The sequence below is a fragment of the Perognathus longimembris genome, chromosome 7 (genome assembly GCF_023159225.1).
Source record: "Perognathus longimembris pacificus isolate PPM17 chromosome 7, ASM2315922v1, whole genome shotgun sequence".
NCBI lineage: Eukaryota > Metazoa > Chordata > Mammalia > Rodentia > Heteromyidae > Perognathus > Perognathus longimembris.
In genome coordinates, this window is record NC_063167.1 from 12,652,480 (window position 1) to 12,667,429 (window position 14,950).

Genomic DNA, 14,950 nt, shown 5'->3' on the forward strand with positions numbered 1-14,950 from the left:
GCATGGATTGGGGTCCCATTTTGCTGTGCAGAGAGGTACAGCCCACTGTGGTGAGGCTCTGGGATGGCCGGGGTCCTCTCTCCTGGCTCCACAGCACACACACCATGATGCAAGGACAGACACACAGACATGGGGCCCTTGGTACAAGTACTTTATTTTAATTTCAATAGTGCCACACCAAAACTACAGTAGCACGAAACATAGTAATACAAAAAATATATTCCCAGCTCTAAACCTCAAGTCCAGGTGCCCTCAGAAAAGTCGGCCCTGTGGCTCCCAGGCCAGCGGGGAGGGGCAGCGGAGAGTGCTGCTGCTTCTGCAAACCCCCATCCCTGCTGGGCCAGGGCCCCCTCCTCCCCTCCACCTGCCGTCCCATCCACCCTGAGCAGCGGGGGCCGTCCTGTTCCCTCACAGGACACCTGAGTCTGGATGGTGGTCCTGTCCCTTTCCAGGACCTGGGGTGGGGAAGGCCCACTGTAGTGTGGAAGTGTCTGGCTCCGGCTCCTTCTTGGGTCCTGTCTTAGCTTTCCCTGGAGCTACCTGGCCTTGAACTTGCTTGCAAGGGACCAGAGCCAGGACCTCACTATTCGGTCTGCACTCTTTGGGGGAGGGAGGACTCTGGATTGTTGGATGAGGGGCATGCGCGGTGGGGGCACTGGCCCCAGCTGCCTTGCTGCAGGGGTGGAGAACTACTGTGAGCACCCCCTGCTGGAGCCTGTGCCTGTACCATCGGGAGAAGCTCTGGCCTCAGGGAGTGCAAGACTTTCCTAGTCCTCATGTGCTGAAGCCCAGCTTGGGTTGAGGAGCTGTGTACCTACAGCATCCTTGGGATGAGAAGACCCCTGGAAAGAGTCTGTCCAGCCACAAGTGCTATTTTTCTTTTTTTTTTTAGTCAGTCCTGGGGCTTGAACACTGGGCCTGAGTGCTGTCCCTGAGCTCTTTTTGCTCAAGGCTAGCACTCTACCATTTTGAGCTACAGTGCCACTTCCGGTTTTCTGGTGGCTAATTGGAGATAAGCGCCTCATGGACTTTTCCTGTCTTAGCTGGCTTTGAACTATGATCCTCTCAGATCTCAGTCTCCTGAGAAGCTAGGATTACAGGCTGGTGCCTGGCACAAGTGCTGTCTTGATTCAACCCCAGGAACCAGTGGCTAAAGCCCAAGGAGAAGGCTGTGGTTCTTGACTCTTGATATCTGGAGCTACTGCCCTGAAAGCTAGAGCTTTGGGGGTGGTCCTGGGGGCACCAGGACTGGGAGTATGGCCTTGGATTCCAATCAGGACATTGGGGACTCCACTGAGGAGGCCAAGGGCCATCTCACTGGTGGGGCTCAGGGGCTGGAGCCTCAGATAAGGCACTAAAAAAAAACCGGTCCTGGGGGGTCAAGGCCGGATTATGGGGCCCGGAGCTCAGGGTAGGATGCGGGCCATAGAGGAAATGTGAGCTCTTCTCCTCTCTTTACCCTGGGCAAGAGGCCATCCAGGCAGACTACTTCAGGATGGGGGAGTGAGTGCTACCGAGAGGGAAGGTCCCTGGAATGCTCATGGGGTGGCCTAAAGAGGAGGGGGCTGGAAGAGGGCATCAGTGGACAAGGGACAGCGTCTCATGGCAGAGTCTGCTCCGAGAGCTCCTGTGGCCTAGATCTAAGGGGACCCAAGGGTCCCCAGATGATGTGGAGGGCCCTGAGTTGGTCTCATTCTGCCACCACTATCAGTGCTGCTGAGACCTTGGAGATCAGCCCTGCTTTGCTGGGGTTCCCACAGGTGGGCTCTGGGGACACAGGCAGGCCAGCCGGGAGGGGTCACTTGCCACAAGGGCTGGAGCAGCTCTCAATATGGGGACCTGCTCAGTGGCCTGGGGTCCTGGCCTCAGAGATGGGTCAGTGGGGCTTCCTTTGTCCACAGGCTACTTAGGAAAAAAAAAAAAAAACTACAATATAATAAATATACCAATTCTTTCCTTTAAAAAAAAAAAGTGTTTTAAATGCATTTTTTTTCCCTGAAGATTTCCAGTGTATTCCACAATGTTTAAAAAATAGTTTCCCCAAAAATATATCTTTAAAGCATTTGACACAGTGGCATTCTGGTATATGTGGCATTGAATGTAGGCAGGGGGCTGCATCCCATTACCTTGTTGGTTTGAGGCCCAGGCCTGGTGAGCCTGATACCCAAGTGCCGGCCAGAGATTGTGCCAGCACACGGGGGACCATGGTGTTCTCAGGGGGCCAAATCCTGGGTTAGGAACCTCCATCACAAGCTAGGTGCTGGCTGTCAAGCCTCCAATGCGGAGCAGGGGGCCTGGCGGCCAAGGGGTGGACGATGCCCTGGGGGCTGGAGGGAGAGCTGAACTCAACAGCCCCCCTCCCCCCAGGGTCCTCAGGTCCTCATTCTCCTCCATCATGGCTCTCGAAGCTTCACCCCTTACCAGACTTCACATTTGTGATGCGGGTTCATGGGAGAGCCGGGTGGGCAGCGGAAGTGTTCTGAGAACTCCTTGGAGTTGGAGAGGGAGCCGATGACCCGGAAGCGGGAGGGGCTGTGGGGGTCGGTGATGAGGCCTTCGTGGGAGCTTTCCGGTGTGCGGACTGAGCACCAGACCTTTAAGGGGGCAATGGGGAGAGGTTGAGGTGACCGGGAGCCCTGAGGCTGCCCAGACGGTCTCCATGACAACAGAAGTGGAATGAGCCAGCAGCTGTGGGACCCCAGGGGTCAGAAAGGAGGAGCTCTGAGCTGGATGCCTCTGCGTGGGGTTCCATCTGGACAAGGAATTCTGCTTAAACACCACTTTGAGAACCATGGGCTTCATCCAGACTTCTTGTTTCCTAGATAGGACACTCAATCTAATGACTTGCGGGTTCTGGGTGCCCACAGAAGGCTATCAGCTAGATGCCAGCTCAGGGGACAACCTGGTATACCTTACATTTTTATGAAATTTCCAAACTCCACTGGGTGCTGATGGTTGACACCTGAAATCCTAGCTGCTCAGGAGCCTGAGTTCCTGAGGATCTGGCGCTTGAGACCAGCCCGGGGCCAAAAACTGTGAGAGACTCCATCCATCTCTGATTAAGTAGCAAAAAAGTGTGGCTGAAAAAGCAAAGCTACAGTGTTGAGCCAGAAAACTGAGCAATCATGATGACATGAGTTCAAACTCAAATACTGCCACCCAAAACAACAACAACAACTTAGGAGGTCGAGAATGGAGGGTTGCAGTTCAAGACCAGCCTGAGCAATAAAGTCTGTAAGACTCTTGTCTCCAAGGCAGGCAGTTAGATATGGTAGCAGGTGCCTGTAATCTCAGCATCATAGCTTAGGTGTGCTCTGTGGTAGGAAGCAAGGCATAAAAATAATCCCTGAATAGTAAGGCACAGCTGCTCACGCCTGTCATCCGAGTTACTCAGGAGGCTGAGAGCTGAGGATCATGGTTCAAAATCAGCCTGGAGAGGAAGGCCCATGAGTCTCTTATCTTCAATTTACCACCAAAAAGCCGGAAGTAGAGCTAGGCTCAAGTTGTAGAGTGCTAGCATTAAGCAAAAAAGCTAAGGGACAGTGCCCAGACCCTGAGTCCAGCCCCAGGACCAACTTAAAAGAAAGAAATTGCTAGAACCCTAGAATTAGAAGAGACCCCAGTGATCACTTTGTTCTGCTCTACCAGATACAGAATCTTCCTGTTCATGTTCTTGGCCTTTCCTTGCATCTCCCCCATGACGGAGGCTCACTGCTGCACAGGGCAGTGTCCTGTGGAGTCTGAGCTTGGGGAGTGTCCATGTGAGGACACCTGCCTTTCGGCTCCACAACCCTTGGGCTAGCCTGATGGTGCCTGTATTTCTCACTTTCTCCTAGCACACTCACCTGTGCAAACCCTAGGAAGAAGAGCTGGTTGTTGGTGAGCCCCAGGGTGGGCAGCGTCTGCTCAGCCCCGTTCTTCTTCACCCAGTTCTGGTAGGCCTGAAGGGAGAGACACAGAGTTTGGGAGGGTTTTGGTGAGAACACCAGGCCTGCTCAGAGGCAGGCCTGCACAACCCTGCCCGACAGCGCTTCTGCGCCACGATCACGGCCAGCTCTGTCAGCTCTCTCTTTTCCCCTCTTGTCTTCCCTCTTGTCCAGCTCAGCTGACATCTCTGAGGTCTTCTGAGCCACCAGGTTTCCCAACAGTCTAGTAGCACAGTCTCAGCCAAACATGGAGACCCATGAAGCTGGAACAGACCCCATATCCACTGCCTCCTCTCTCCCTCACTGCTGCCTGACGTGGCGGTGTGTTCCCGCATGGCTAAGAGCAGGCAGGCTCTGCAGGTAGAGCCAGCACAGCCTGTCCATGGTCTCAAGCAGGTGGGCTCTGTGCAAGAAGCCCATTCCTTTTCCAGTCAGCTTTCCATCAGCTGCCCCAGCCCACTTCCCAGATGAGGAGACCGAGGCTGAGCAGAGCTGATCGTGGGGAGCACGCACCCGGTAGGCGGCCTTGAGGCCCCCATTGTCTGCGATGTTCTCCCCGAGGGTGTGGCGGCCATTGACGGGCTCCCCGTTCACGCTATAGTTGCTGTACTGGCCCACCATGCACTCCGTCTGCTGCTTGAACGCCTCCACCGATGAGTTCTTCCACCAGGGCCGGAGGTTCCCGTCCTTGTCATACTCCCGGCCTGCCGGGCAAGGACCCACACTAGAGTTCCCAGCTCTCCAGGCCCCACCTCTCCGGCCGAGGCCACATGGGTAGGGGGCCCCACCCTGTGCTCTCTGCCTCCTCCTCTTGCCCGTGGGGTCCCCAAGACAGGCAGCAACGAGGAAAATTCCGGCTATTTGCTAGTGAGTGTAGCCTGATTTTGACTCTTACTGTGGACAGACCAGAGAAGTCTCTGGAATGACGAAGAAAGGCACACCAGTATGGGAATGTTCTCACATAGTCCCCCAAACACCCTGAGGCACAGCCACGACCCTCTTACAGGCGAAGCTTGGAGAAGGACTTGCTGAGGCTCATATACCCATTCAGCAGATGGCAGAGCCGAGACTTGAACCCTGATCATTTTGTCTCCAAAGCTAAAACCCTTAGAATTGAAGGGACTAGGGAGTAGAGCCAGGAAGCTGATGGGCTTTGTTTAAGGGGAACCCCATAACCCATACCTTGATCATCGAACGCATGAGTCAGCTCATGGCCCACGACGACACCGATGCCACCAAAGTTTAAGGCCCTGCAGGTCGGGGGGAGAGGGGGTGGGCATGGAGGTGAAAGCAATGTCCCATGGCGGCCTGCGGATGTCCCATTGTGTGACCCCCCGGGGTCAGCTGGGGTGAGCTATGCCCACTGGGTGCCAAACCCAGGGCTATGTGGGTGTCACTGCTAGGATAGTGTGCCCCTCCCACCCGCCAACTCTCCCACTGTCTTGAAATAAGGTCAGAAGCAGCATTTTCCCCAATGGGGCTCTCAACTCTAGGACGCCCACCCGGTGCCTGACAGCGAAAGGCTGCTAGAGCCCAGAGGCCCCTGGGGATGAGGAAGCTTTCCTCAGCACCTTCTCGCACAATCCCAGGCCACTCGGCCACCAGAGGCTCGGGGAGCGGGGAGCTGTGGGCCTGGGGCTGGGCTGGGGCAGGGGTGGCAGCGTACTTGGGTGAGGAGCGGGTGTAGAAGGGCGCCTGCAGGATCCCGGCCGGAAACACAATCTCGTTCTTGGTGGGTGAGTAGTAGGCATTCACCATGGGCGGGGTCATGCTCCACCTGCAGCCAGGCACATGGGGGTGGGGGGTGGGGGTGGGGGTAGGGTGAGGGGGTATCTCAGCACCACTGGAGGGCAAGGGGGGGGGGGACTGCCCCAACCCAGGGACCTGAGTCAAGAGCCTGAAAAATGTGTTTTTTGCTGGGTACCAGTGCTTCATACCTGTAATCCCAGCTACTCAGGAGGCTGGGATCTAAGGATTGCAGTTCAAAGCCAGCCTGGACAGGAAAGCCTGTGAGACTCTTATCTCTACTAAACTACCAAAAAAGTTGGAATTGGAGCTGTGGCTCAAGTTGTAAGGCACTAGCTTTAAGCACAATGAAAGACAGAGACAGTGTCCAGGCCCTGAGTTCAAGCACCAGGACCAGCAAATAAAATAAATTACAATATCAAGCTTTGTGTGGCGGCTCATAGTTGTGATCATAGCTGCTGAGGAGGCTGAGGTGAGGAGAAGAGGAATGTCTGTAAGACGCTATGTCAACAGAAACGGCTAGACTGTGGCAAACGCCTGTCATCCCAGCTACAATGGGCAACAAATAGGAAGATTGCAGTCTAGTCTGGCTTGTACCAAACAAACAAAAGACCTAAAACAATCAGAGCAAAAAGGCCTGAAGGCATGGCTAAAGGCTAGAAGGCCTAGAAGGCCTGAGTCAGAACCCAATTCTGAAAAAAACATTTTTTAAACTCATTTGTAAAAAACTGGCAGCATGCCTGCATGGTATTGCAAAGATAAAACACCTTCTGCATGTACACGGTGAAAACAGCAAACTTGGAGGAAACAGGTGTTTGAACCTGTTGTCCACCAGGGGGCGCCAGAGGCAGTGAAAAGTTTCACCTCCTGTAGGAAGTTTCAGGAATTGAGCTGCACTCATTTCTGGGCTCATTACAACTGATTTTTTTTCCCCCTTGAGGGAACTGTTTTTTTCTCCCTTAAGAAAATGTCTCATATACAATCTACATAGTCCAGGTGGTTTACAACTTACTATGCAATCCAGGCTAGCTTCAATTACTCCCCTCCTGCTTTAGTTTCCAGAGTGCTGGGATTACAAGCATGTGCTACCAATTCTGGCCTTTGTTGTTGTTGTTGAGTCTGGGACCAGGGCCTTGCAGATACTAAGCAAGCACTTTACCAATGAGCTACACCTTCAGCACCAAAGTTTGTTTTCAAAAACACAGACATCAAAGCCAGGTTCAGTGGTGACCTGGGGAGTTGAAACACTGGGGGAGGCTAAGGCAAGAGGGTCATTTTAGCCCAGGAGCTGGAAGGACAGCCCGGTCACAGAGTGAGACCATACCTCAAGAGAGAGAGAGAGAGAGAGAGAGAGAGACAGACAGACAGACAGACTAGAGCTGGCACCAGTGGCTCATGCATGTAATCCTACCTACTCAAAAGGCTGAGATCTGAAGATTGGGGTTCAAAGCCAGCACAGGCAGCAAAGTCCATGATACTCTTATCTCCAATAAACTACAAAAAAAAAAAAAGCCAGAAGTGGAGCTGTGACTCAAGTGGTAAAGTGCTAACTGAGCAAAAGAAGCTCAGGGACAGTGCCCAGGCCGTGAGTTCAAGCTCTAGGATTAGTACAAAAAAAAAAAAAAAGATACTAGGTTTCACTCTAGATTATTCTGATTTAAGAGGGTCAGGAAAGGTCTGAAATAGTTTGGGTGTAGTAGTTTTGGTCTGTAATCCCAGCACTAGAAGCTGAAACAGAAGAATTATGAGTTTGAGGCCAGCCTAGATCACATAGCAAGACCCTATTTCAAAAAAAGAAACAATACAAAAGGTGTGGGATAAGCCAAGAGCCAGTATATAAGACTATAGACACACATATACACACACAGAACACATATGTACACATAATATGTTGGGGTTGGAACTCAGGACTTTGTAGTTGCCAGGCAGGTACTCTACCACCTGAACCACATTCTCAGCTTTTTTTTTTTTTTTTGGATAAGGCCTCACCTTTTGCCCAAGCTGGCCTGGACTGTAATCCTGCTATTTATGCTTCTATGTAGCCAAGACTCCACAAGGTGGATTCTTGTGGATTATTTGCTTGGGATGCCTTGAGGCACGATCCGCCCCATTCTAGTCTCCTGAGGTTATAGGCATGAGCCCCTGGGATCAGCTAGAGAGTGTGTGTGTGTGTGTGTGTGTGTGTGTGTGTGTGTGTGTGTGTGTGTGTACCTGGTGGCGGTGGTGCTATAGATTGTGTCCAGGCCCTTGCACATATACTGGACAAATCCTCTGTCACTGAACCCCAACCCTGACCCAGGAGATGTACTTCTTAAGTTCCCCAAGGGACAGAAGACAGCAGCCTGGGCCCATCCAGAACCTTCCCTGGGCCTCTCTGGGACCTGTCCCTCTCCCTGAGGAGCACCCCTCTGTTGGTGAGGACTTGGGGGTCAGCAGCCCTGCCCGGGACCTCCTCTCAGGGGGTCCTGGCCCATCCCAGTTCTCATGTCTGATCGCATGGTGGCCCTGGGGCCAGCTCCTTGCATTCAGCTTTTCAGATAATGAAATGCAGTGAAGGCCCTGAATGCTGACTCAGCAGAGCTGGGACCAGTGCCAGGCTCACGGTGCCAACAGGCTTGGGCATCCAGGGGCATAGACTTTGACCTTTCACCCTCCGAGGGCACTCGGGACACTTGCGGTCAGCCCAGGGCATGGCAGCGTGTGGCCTTGGGGAGCCCACACGGGGGGCACTGGTGGAGGGGCTGGGGCACTCACTGGTCTCTGTTGGGTGCTTTCCTCAGCTGGTCGGCAGTCACCCGCCATGAGAAGTTGAAAAAGCGCATGGCGTTCTCAAAGTAGAGGTCTGGAACTGCCGTGTACTGGAACGGGAAAAGCGGAGTCAGTCGGGCTGTGGGCAGAGCTGGACTGCGAGCTCCTTTAGGACCAAGGGCACTGAGATCCCACAAGGTTAATGAGAGCCAAGGATGGACTGCGGCCTAGGCCTGGGCTCTGGTTCCGCACTGTCTTCACCCTGCTGGGGCCTGGAACCCACCCCTTCCCTTCCAGGACCCCGCCAGAGCTTCACCCAAGGCTGCCACCCTGCTGCACGGTGCCCTGAACCTGGGCCTTAGGCAAGAAACAGCTCCACACTGGTTGACAGAACTTTCTGGAAGGATGGACATATTCTCTGCCTGCCCTGGCTTTTATGGTAGATGTCAGCACCATCTGGCATCTAGAACATGCCAGTGTGGCTTTTCACACTTAATTTAGATTTATTAAATAATGCCCCGTGGCTAGTAACTACCAACTAGATAGCACAGAGCTACTAAACGGAGTGGAAGTTAGCTCTGCAGGCCAGGCAATCATGCCACACACCTTCACCATGCAGCCCGGCCTTCCACGCCTCACAGGTGCAAAGCTGTCTGCCCCCCTCAGCCCCATGGCCCTGACTAGGCTACCCCCAAGAGCCCCATCATTTCCTGGAGCACCCTACTTGGTTCTTAAGAAACAGGATGAGCCTCAGATTATGGAAAGTAACTCTTTTTTGCTGGCACTGAAGTTTGAACTCAGGGCGGTGTGCTTTCTTAGCTTGCTTACTTGGCTGGTGCTTTACCACCTGAGCCATGCCTCCAGCCCAGCTTTTTGCTGGTTATTTTGAAAATGGAGCATTGTGGACTTTTCTGTCCAGGCTAGTCTTGAACCAGGATTCTCTGGACCTCAGCCTCCTGAGTAGCTACGGTTATAGGCATGAGCTACTGATGCCCAGCACAGAAGTAAAAATTTTGATAGTCTCAGGTTGACATATAACCGTAAGAAGAAGGAGAAGTTATTGTAATTTTAAACATTTCAATCATGGGAATATACTAAACTTCATCCTTTGGGTTAAACCACAATCCACTTAAAGAGTGGTTTGCTACAAGCTGTAACCAGCAGGTATCCTGCAATTACCCTTGCTGCCTAAATGAAGCTTAAAAATGCACTGGGGATTTATGCTGTCTCTTTCTCATGAGCTTTTCAAGATCAAAATCAGAGACCTCTGTTTTCTCTGGGGTGGGGGTGGGGGGTAGCCTGGGCAGGAGGCAGCTTTGGGGGCAGAAGCAGCAGGCATGAGGGGCTTCATCTTTCACTCTACCCATGATGCTTTAGGGTGCTGATTCTGTGCCCTTTAAAGGTATTCATTCACTCTTTGTTTATTTCTTTTGTTTTTGTTGCCAGTCCTGGGGCATAGACTCAGGGCCTGAGCACTGTCCCTGGCCTCTTTTTGCTCAAGGCTAGCACTCTACCACTTGAGCCACAGCGCCGCTTCTGGCTTGTATCTATATATGTGGTGCTGAGGAATCGAACCCAGGGCTTCATGCATACGAGGTGAGCACTTTACCACTAGGCCATATTCCCAGGCCTCACTCACTCTTTGTGCTGAGGATAGAACCAAGGGTCGTGGGTCTGCTAACTAAGCCTGAGGCTCTACCATGGAGCCATACCCCAGCCAGTCCCCCAGTATTTCCAACTCATTGACGGGAGCCCACTCTATCCAGAGGGGCACCCAAGCAGGTATTCAGGTAATGACTGCTGGGCACTGACGTGAAGCATCCTCAAACCTGTCCCACCTCCTCCTGAGATGTCTCAACAGCATCCGGTCCCAGCCCCTCCTTCACCTGTCCCACAGGGGCAGGGAGAGGGCAGGCGAAGGCCACTCACATCATTGAACACTTTGTCCAGCTCCTTGGGGTCCATGATGAAGTTGGGGTAGCCTATCATGTTGTAGATGGCGTCCGCCTGACAGGAGGGACACAGAGGAAGTGAGTACCCAGTGATGCCAGCCCGGCGGCCCAGTCTCAGGGGCTGTGCTAGGACGAGACAGCACCCGCTTCCTCCCTCCTGAGGCCTTTCACTTCTTTTTCTGGAAGGATCCCCATTTGCTTGTCTTATTTCTGTTTACCTTTGAGGTCTTTACTTCAATGTCACTTCCCCAAGGGAAGGTTATGATTTGAATGTGTGCCCTAAGTTTTCGTGTGTGTGTGTGTGTGTGCGCACGTGCGTGTGCATGTATGCATGTGCACGTGCATGTATGCTGGTAAAGGGGCTTGAACTCAGGGCCTGGGCCCTATCCCTTAAGCATTTTTGCTCAAGGCTGGTTGTCTTCCTCTTTTTTTTGCCAGTCCTGGGCCTTGGACACAGGGCCTGAGCACTGTCCCTGGCTTCTTTTTGCTCAAGGCTAGCACTCTGCCACTTGAATCACAGTGCCACTTCTGGCCATTTTCTGTATATGTGGTGCTGGGGAATTGAACTGAGAGCTTCATGTGTAGGAGGCAAGCACTCTTGCCACTAGGCTATATCCCCAGCCCCTGGTTGTCTTCCTCTTGAGCCACAGCTCCATGTCCGGCCTTTTGGTGGTTAATTGGAGATAAAAGACTCATGGACTTTTTGTCCTGGGCTGGCTTCAAACCATGATTCCTCAGATTTCAGCCTCCTTGCATAGCTAGACTTATAGGCGTGAGCCACTGGCATCTGGCTTGTGTGGAAAACTTAGCTCCCCAGTGCCACAGCACTGAGAGGCGGGGCCTTTAAGAGGCACCCAGGTACTAAGGGCCTGGTCCTCCTGTTCAGGCCGCTCCCTCCTCACGCCCTCTCCTGTGTGTGTGCACCTGGAGTCTTCTGCTGTGGATCATGGGGCCATGGGCTTCAGGATCTCCCACTCCTGCCCACCTCCCAAGCCAGGACGGCATCTGCACATGCTTACAGGCAAAGCTGGCATCTCCTCCCACCTCCCCGCCTCACCAGTGTGCTCTGCCTCACCTTCTCCTTGGCTGACTTCCGGGTCTCTTCGTCCATCCACTTGAGGGAGCTCAGGCTCTCCTCAAACGCCTTCTTGATCTCCAGGATTATCTCACTGGCCTGAGGAGACAGATGGAGACAGATGGAGACAGATGCGGTACTGGGAAGGCCTGGGCACCTCCCCATCTGAACAGGACACGTGTCTCCCAGCCGGAGGCCAAGCTCAGGCTCCATGCCGGGCTAAGAAGGGGGCCACAGTCATGTTTGCAGATCTGGTTCTTAACACCAGCACCCCACAGGACAGGACTTGCAGGATCAAGTAAACTTAGGACAGGCTTTGGGGAACTTAGAAAAGGCTACGCTGCAGGACTTTTTTAGAGCCTTTAATATGGAAAAGAGTCTCGAGACTTCAGAGGATGCTAGAGCCCACAGAACACAGAGCCTTTCCCAGATTGCCTGGACCACAGAGATGTTGTATTCGCGGAGGAGATGAGTGGCAGCCCTTGTGATGGGCAGACCAAAGACAGAAGGTGGAAGATTCTAGAAAAGGGGAGGGCAAAGCAATGCAGCAGGAAGATTGGTGGGATTGAGACCTCAACTCAGATTTGAGTCTCCATTTGGTAGCCTTAGATGGCAAATGAGATCTATGCAATCAGTACTTTTAGTGACAAAAACTGTAGCCAGGCACGGAAATGGACACCTGTAATCCCAGCACTCGGGAGGCTAAGAATCCAGAGTTCAAGGCCAGCCTGGACTACATAGTTAAGACTCCATCTTAACAACAACAACAACAAAAAAACACTAAAAAGTTACCAGCCCGGGCAGCAAAGTCCATGAGACCTTTATCTCCAATTAATCACAGAAAATTCCAGAAGTCGAGCAGTGGCTCAAGTGGTAGAGCACTAGCCTTGAGAACAAAAGCTCAGGGACAGCAGGTAGGTCCTGAGTTCAAGCCCTAGTACCAGCAACAACAACAACAACAACAACAAAACCCACCCAAAAGTCAAGGAAATTGTAACAATAATATAATTGCCACCAGTGGTTGGGCCTTATCTTGTGGCAGTGCTACTCCTAGTCACATGGAGGGTGAACTGTCTGAGTCACCTGTCCAGGCAGCAGCACAGCCAGGGTGTGAGCTGGACCTGGAGATCTCCATGAGAGTCTTCGACAATTTCTAGAACAATGCTATCATCCACAGAGTAAGAAATGTCACCCTCCGGGCCACACAGCTCTGCTGACCTTATTTTGCTAGACCTTTCAGAGCCCTAGGAGCTAAAAGATGGCTGCTGTAACCTCAGAGGGTCACTGGGAAGGGCAAGGTGGAGAATACAGACAGACAGCAGGAGGGGCAAGCACTGATGGCAGCAATGGTAACTGTAGCAGCTCATGGCTCGGAAGCCCTGTGAATGGGGACCTCCAATTGAAGGCTGGACTCTGGGCTTCCTGCCTGGAGCTGGAAAGTTCCAGAGTGTGGGAGCAGCCCAGCAGGCAAGCATGAAGCACTTACCACGTTCTTGCTGTCCTCCGCAAAGGTGGCTTTGACAAACATGGGGCCGAGGGCAAAGCCCAGGTTGTTCTCCGTGTCACTCACACAAAACTTCCAGCGGGGAAGGCAGGTCTGCAACACACAAGGGCGGGGCTCGGGCCCGGTCCTGGAAGGGGGGGGGGTCTTCCCCAAAGGCCCAGCTTCCCTCCAGAACAGAGGGGCCCACCTTCTCCCACCCTGTGGACCAAGAGGCCTGGGTGCTGGCCTCTGTGCTTGGCTTTCCAGAGCAGAGTACCTGGGCCATGGCCATGCCTGGGGCCACTGCACAGATGGGAAAAGAAAACCCATGAGGAGCAGCCACTGGCCCTGGGGACCACGGCAGAGAGGGCAGATGAGGGGTGCTCCTCAGGAGTGAAGTCAGATACCCCTCCTCCAGGACCCTTCCCCCCTCCCCCCCGCCGCACTCCGTTGTTTAAGGCTAGTGCTATGCCACTTTGAGCCTCAGCTCCCCTTCCCATTTCTGGTGGTTAATTGGAAATAAGAGTCTCACAGACTTTCCTGCCTGGGCTGGCTTTGAACCATGATCTTCAGATTTCAACCCCCTGAGTAGCTAGAGTTACAGGCATGAGCCACCAGCAACTGACTGGGTCTCACACTTTTGCCCAGGATGCCCTCAGACCATACTCTCCCTACTCTGATCTCCTGAATATCTGGGATTTCAGGCATGTATCAACCTCCATCCTGGCTTATTGGTTGAGATGAGGTCTTGTTAACTTTTGTCTAGGCTGGTCTCAAACCTTATTTATTTATTTTTTTTAGTTTTCCCAACTTCGTATCCATTTGGACATCTGCCTCTGCCTCCCCACTCCTCCGCCCTTCCTCAGCTGAGAAGCCACAGCTAGATGGATGGACACATGGACTACTGTACAGGACCAGTGGAGAGGAGGGCCTAACTTTGAGGGTCTGCGGAAGATCCAGGCTGTGATGGCCGAACCATGGACAGATTCTTCTTTTCCCCCCAGCTACCGACGTCTGAACTCACACTTACTCAAGCTTGCTTTCTTGGCTGGCACTCTATCACTTAAGTCACACCTCCAGTCCAGCTTTTTGCTGGGTATTCCGAGGGTAGAGTTTCAAGGACTAATCTGGCTGAGATGGCTCCAACCTTGATCCTTTGGTTCTCAGCCTTCTGAGAAGCTAAGATGACAGCTGTGAGCCACGGGTGCCCAGCTTGTGGGCAGATTCTCAGTCACTGTGTTCTGAGGAGCCTTTATTTTGAGACAGGGCCTTGCTGTGTGCCGCCTAGAGCTCCCCCTGCCTCCGCCTCCGTGTGCTGGGACTCCGGAAGTACCCCACGGCAGCTGGCTCAGGAGAGCGTTTGCATAAGCCGTTTCCTCCAGCATGCACGCATCCATTCAAACACCCTCCTTCCCAATGGCATGGCCCTACGAGGGGCCTGCGGTCTCGCCAGTCCCCGGCCCAGGGTCTAGCACACAAGAGGTATTGATTCAGTACACACTTGAGAACGCACAGGAACAGGCTCACCTTCTTGGTCCCGTACATGACTTCCATGAACTTCTCGTCAGCATCCTGGAAGCGCTGATCAAGGAAGGAGCTCGTTTTACGGACCAGGTTCCAGATCATATAGTTGTTGAGCAGGCTGAGGAGAGAAGGGACCAGGGGGCTCAGAAATGTTCTGGCAGTACTTCCCCTCCTGGCCCTTAGGGGGCGCTCAAACCCAGCCTCAGAGCCTAAGCTCTATCCCAGCCTGTCAGGAGGGCTGGTTGCTGCTTTCCAAGCACAGAGAATTGTGGTTTTGTTTTTGTTTTTGTTTTTTCAGTTGTAGGGCTTGAAGGGCCTGGGCGCTGTCTCTGAGCTTTTTTTTTTTTTTGCTCAAGGCTAGCTCTCTACCACTTTAAGCCACAGCTCCATTTCTGGTTTCTAGTGGTTAACTGGCGGTAAGAGTCATAGACTTTCCTGCTTGGGCTGGCTTTGAACTGCCAATTCTCAGATGTCAGCCTCATGAGTGGCTAGGATT

At 53.0% G+C, this 14,950-nt stretch overlaps 1 protein-coding gene and 1 long non-coding RNA gene across 5 annotated transcripts in view; one reads left to right on the plus strand and one right to left on the minus strand.

Annotated features, from left to right (window-relative positions):
• LOC125354680 overlaps positions 1-7,861 on the plus strand; it is a 29,283-nt gene extending 21,422 nt beyond the window's left edge. The window contains exon 3 of the long non-coding RNA XR_007211527.1: positions 7,833-7,861. This is a non-coding gene — a long non-coding RNA (uncharacterized LOC125354680). The remainder of the gene's footprint in view (positions 1-7,832) is intronic.
• Positions 1,886-14,950, minus strand: part of Ece1 (endothelin converting enzyme 1) — an 87,609-nt gene continuing 74,544 nt past the window's right edge. For all 4 annotated transcript variants that reach the window (XM_048350406.1, XM_048350409.1, XM_048350407.1 and 1 more), the window contains 10 exons: positions 14,458-14,572; positions 12,934-13,044; positions 11,448-11,546; positions 10,350-10,427; positions 8,427-8,530; positions 5,593-5,703; positions 5,109-5,176; positions 4,440-4,630; positions 3,846-3,941; positions 1,886-2,594 (listed from right to left, as the gene is read on the minus strand). In XM_048350406.1, coding sequence (XP_048206363.1) covers positions 2,418-2,594; positions 3,846-3,941; positions 4,440-4,630; positions 5,109-5,176; positions 5,593-5,703; positions 8,427-8,530; positions 10,350-10,427; positions 11,448-11,546; positions 12,934-13,044; positions 14,458-14,572 — 1,150 coding nt within the window. In that variant the 3' untranslated portion in view covers positions 1,886-2,417. The remainder of the gene's footprint in view (positions 2,595-3,845; positions 3,942-4,439; positions 4,631-5,108; positions 5,177-5,592; positions 5,704-8,426; positions 8,531-10,349; positions 10,428-11,447; positions 11,547-12,933; positions 13,045-14,457; positions 14,573-14,950) is intronic.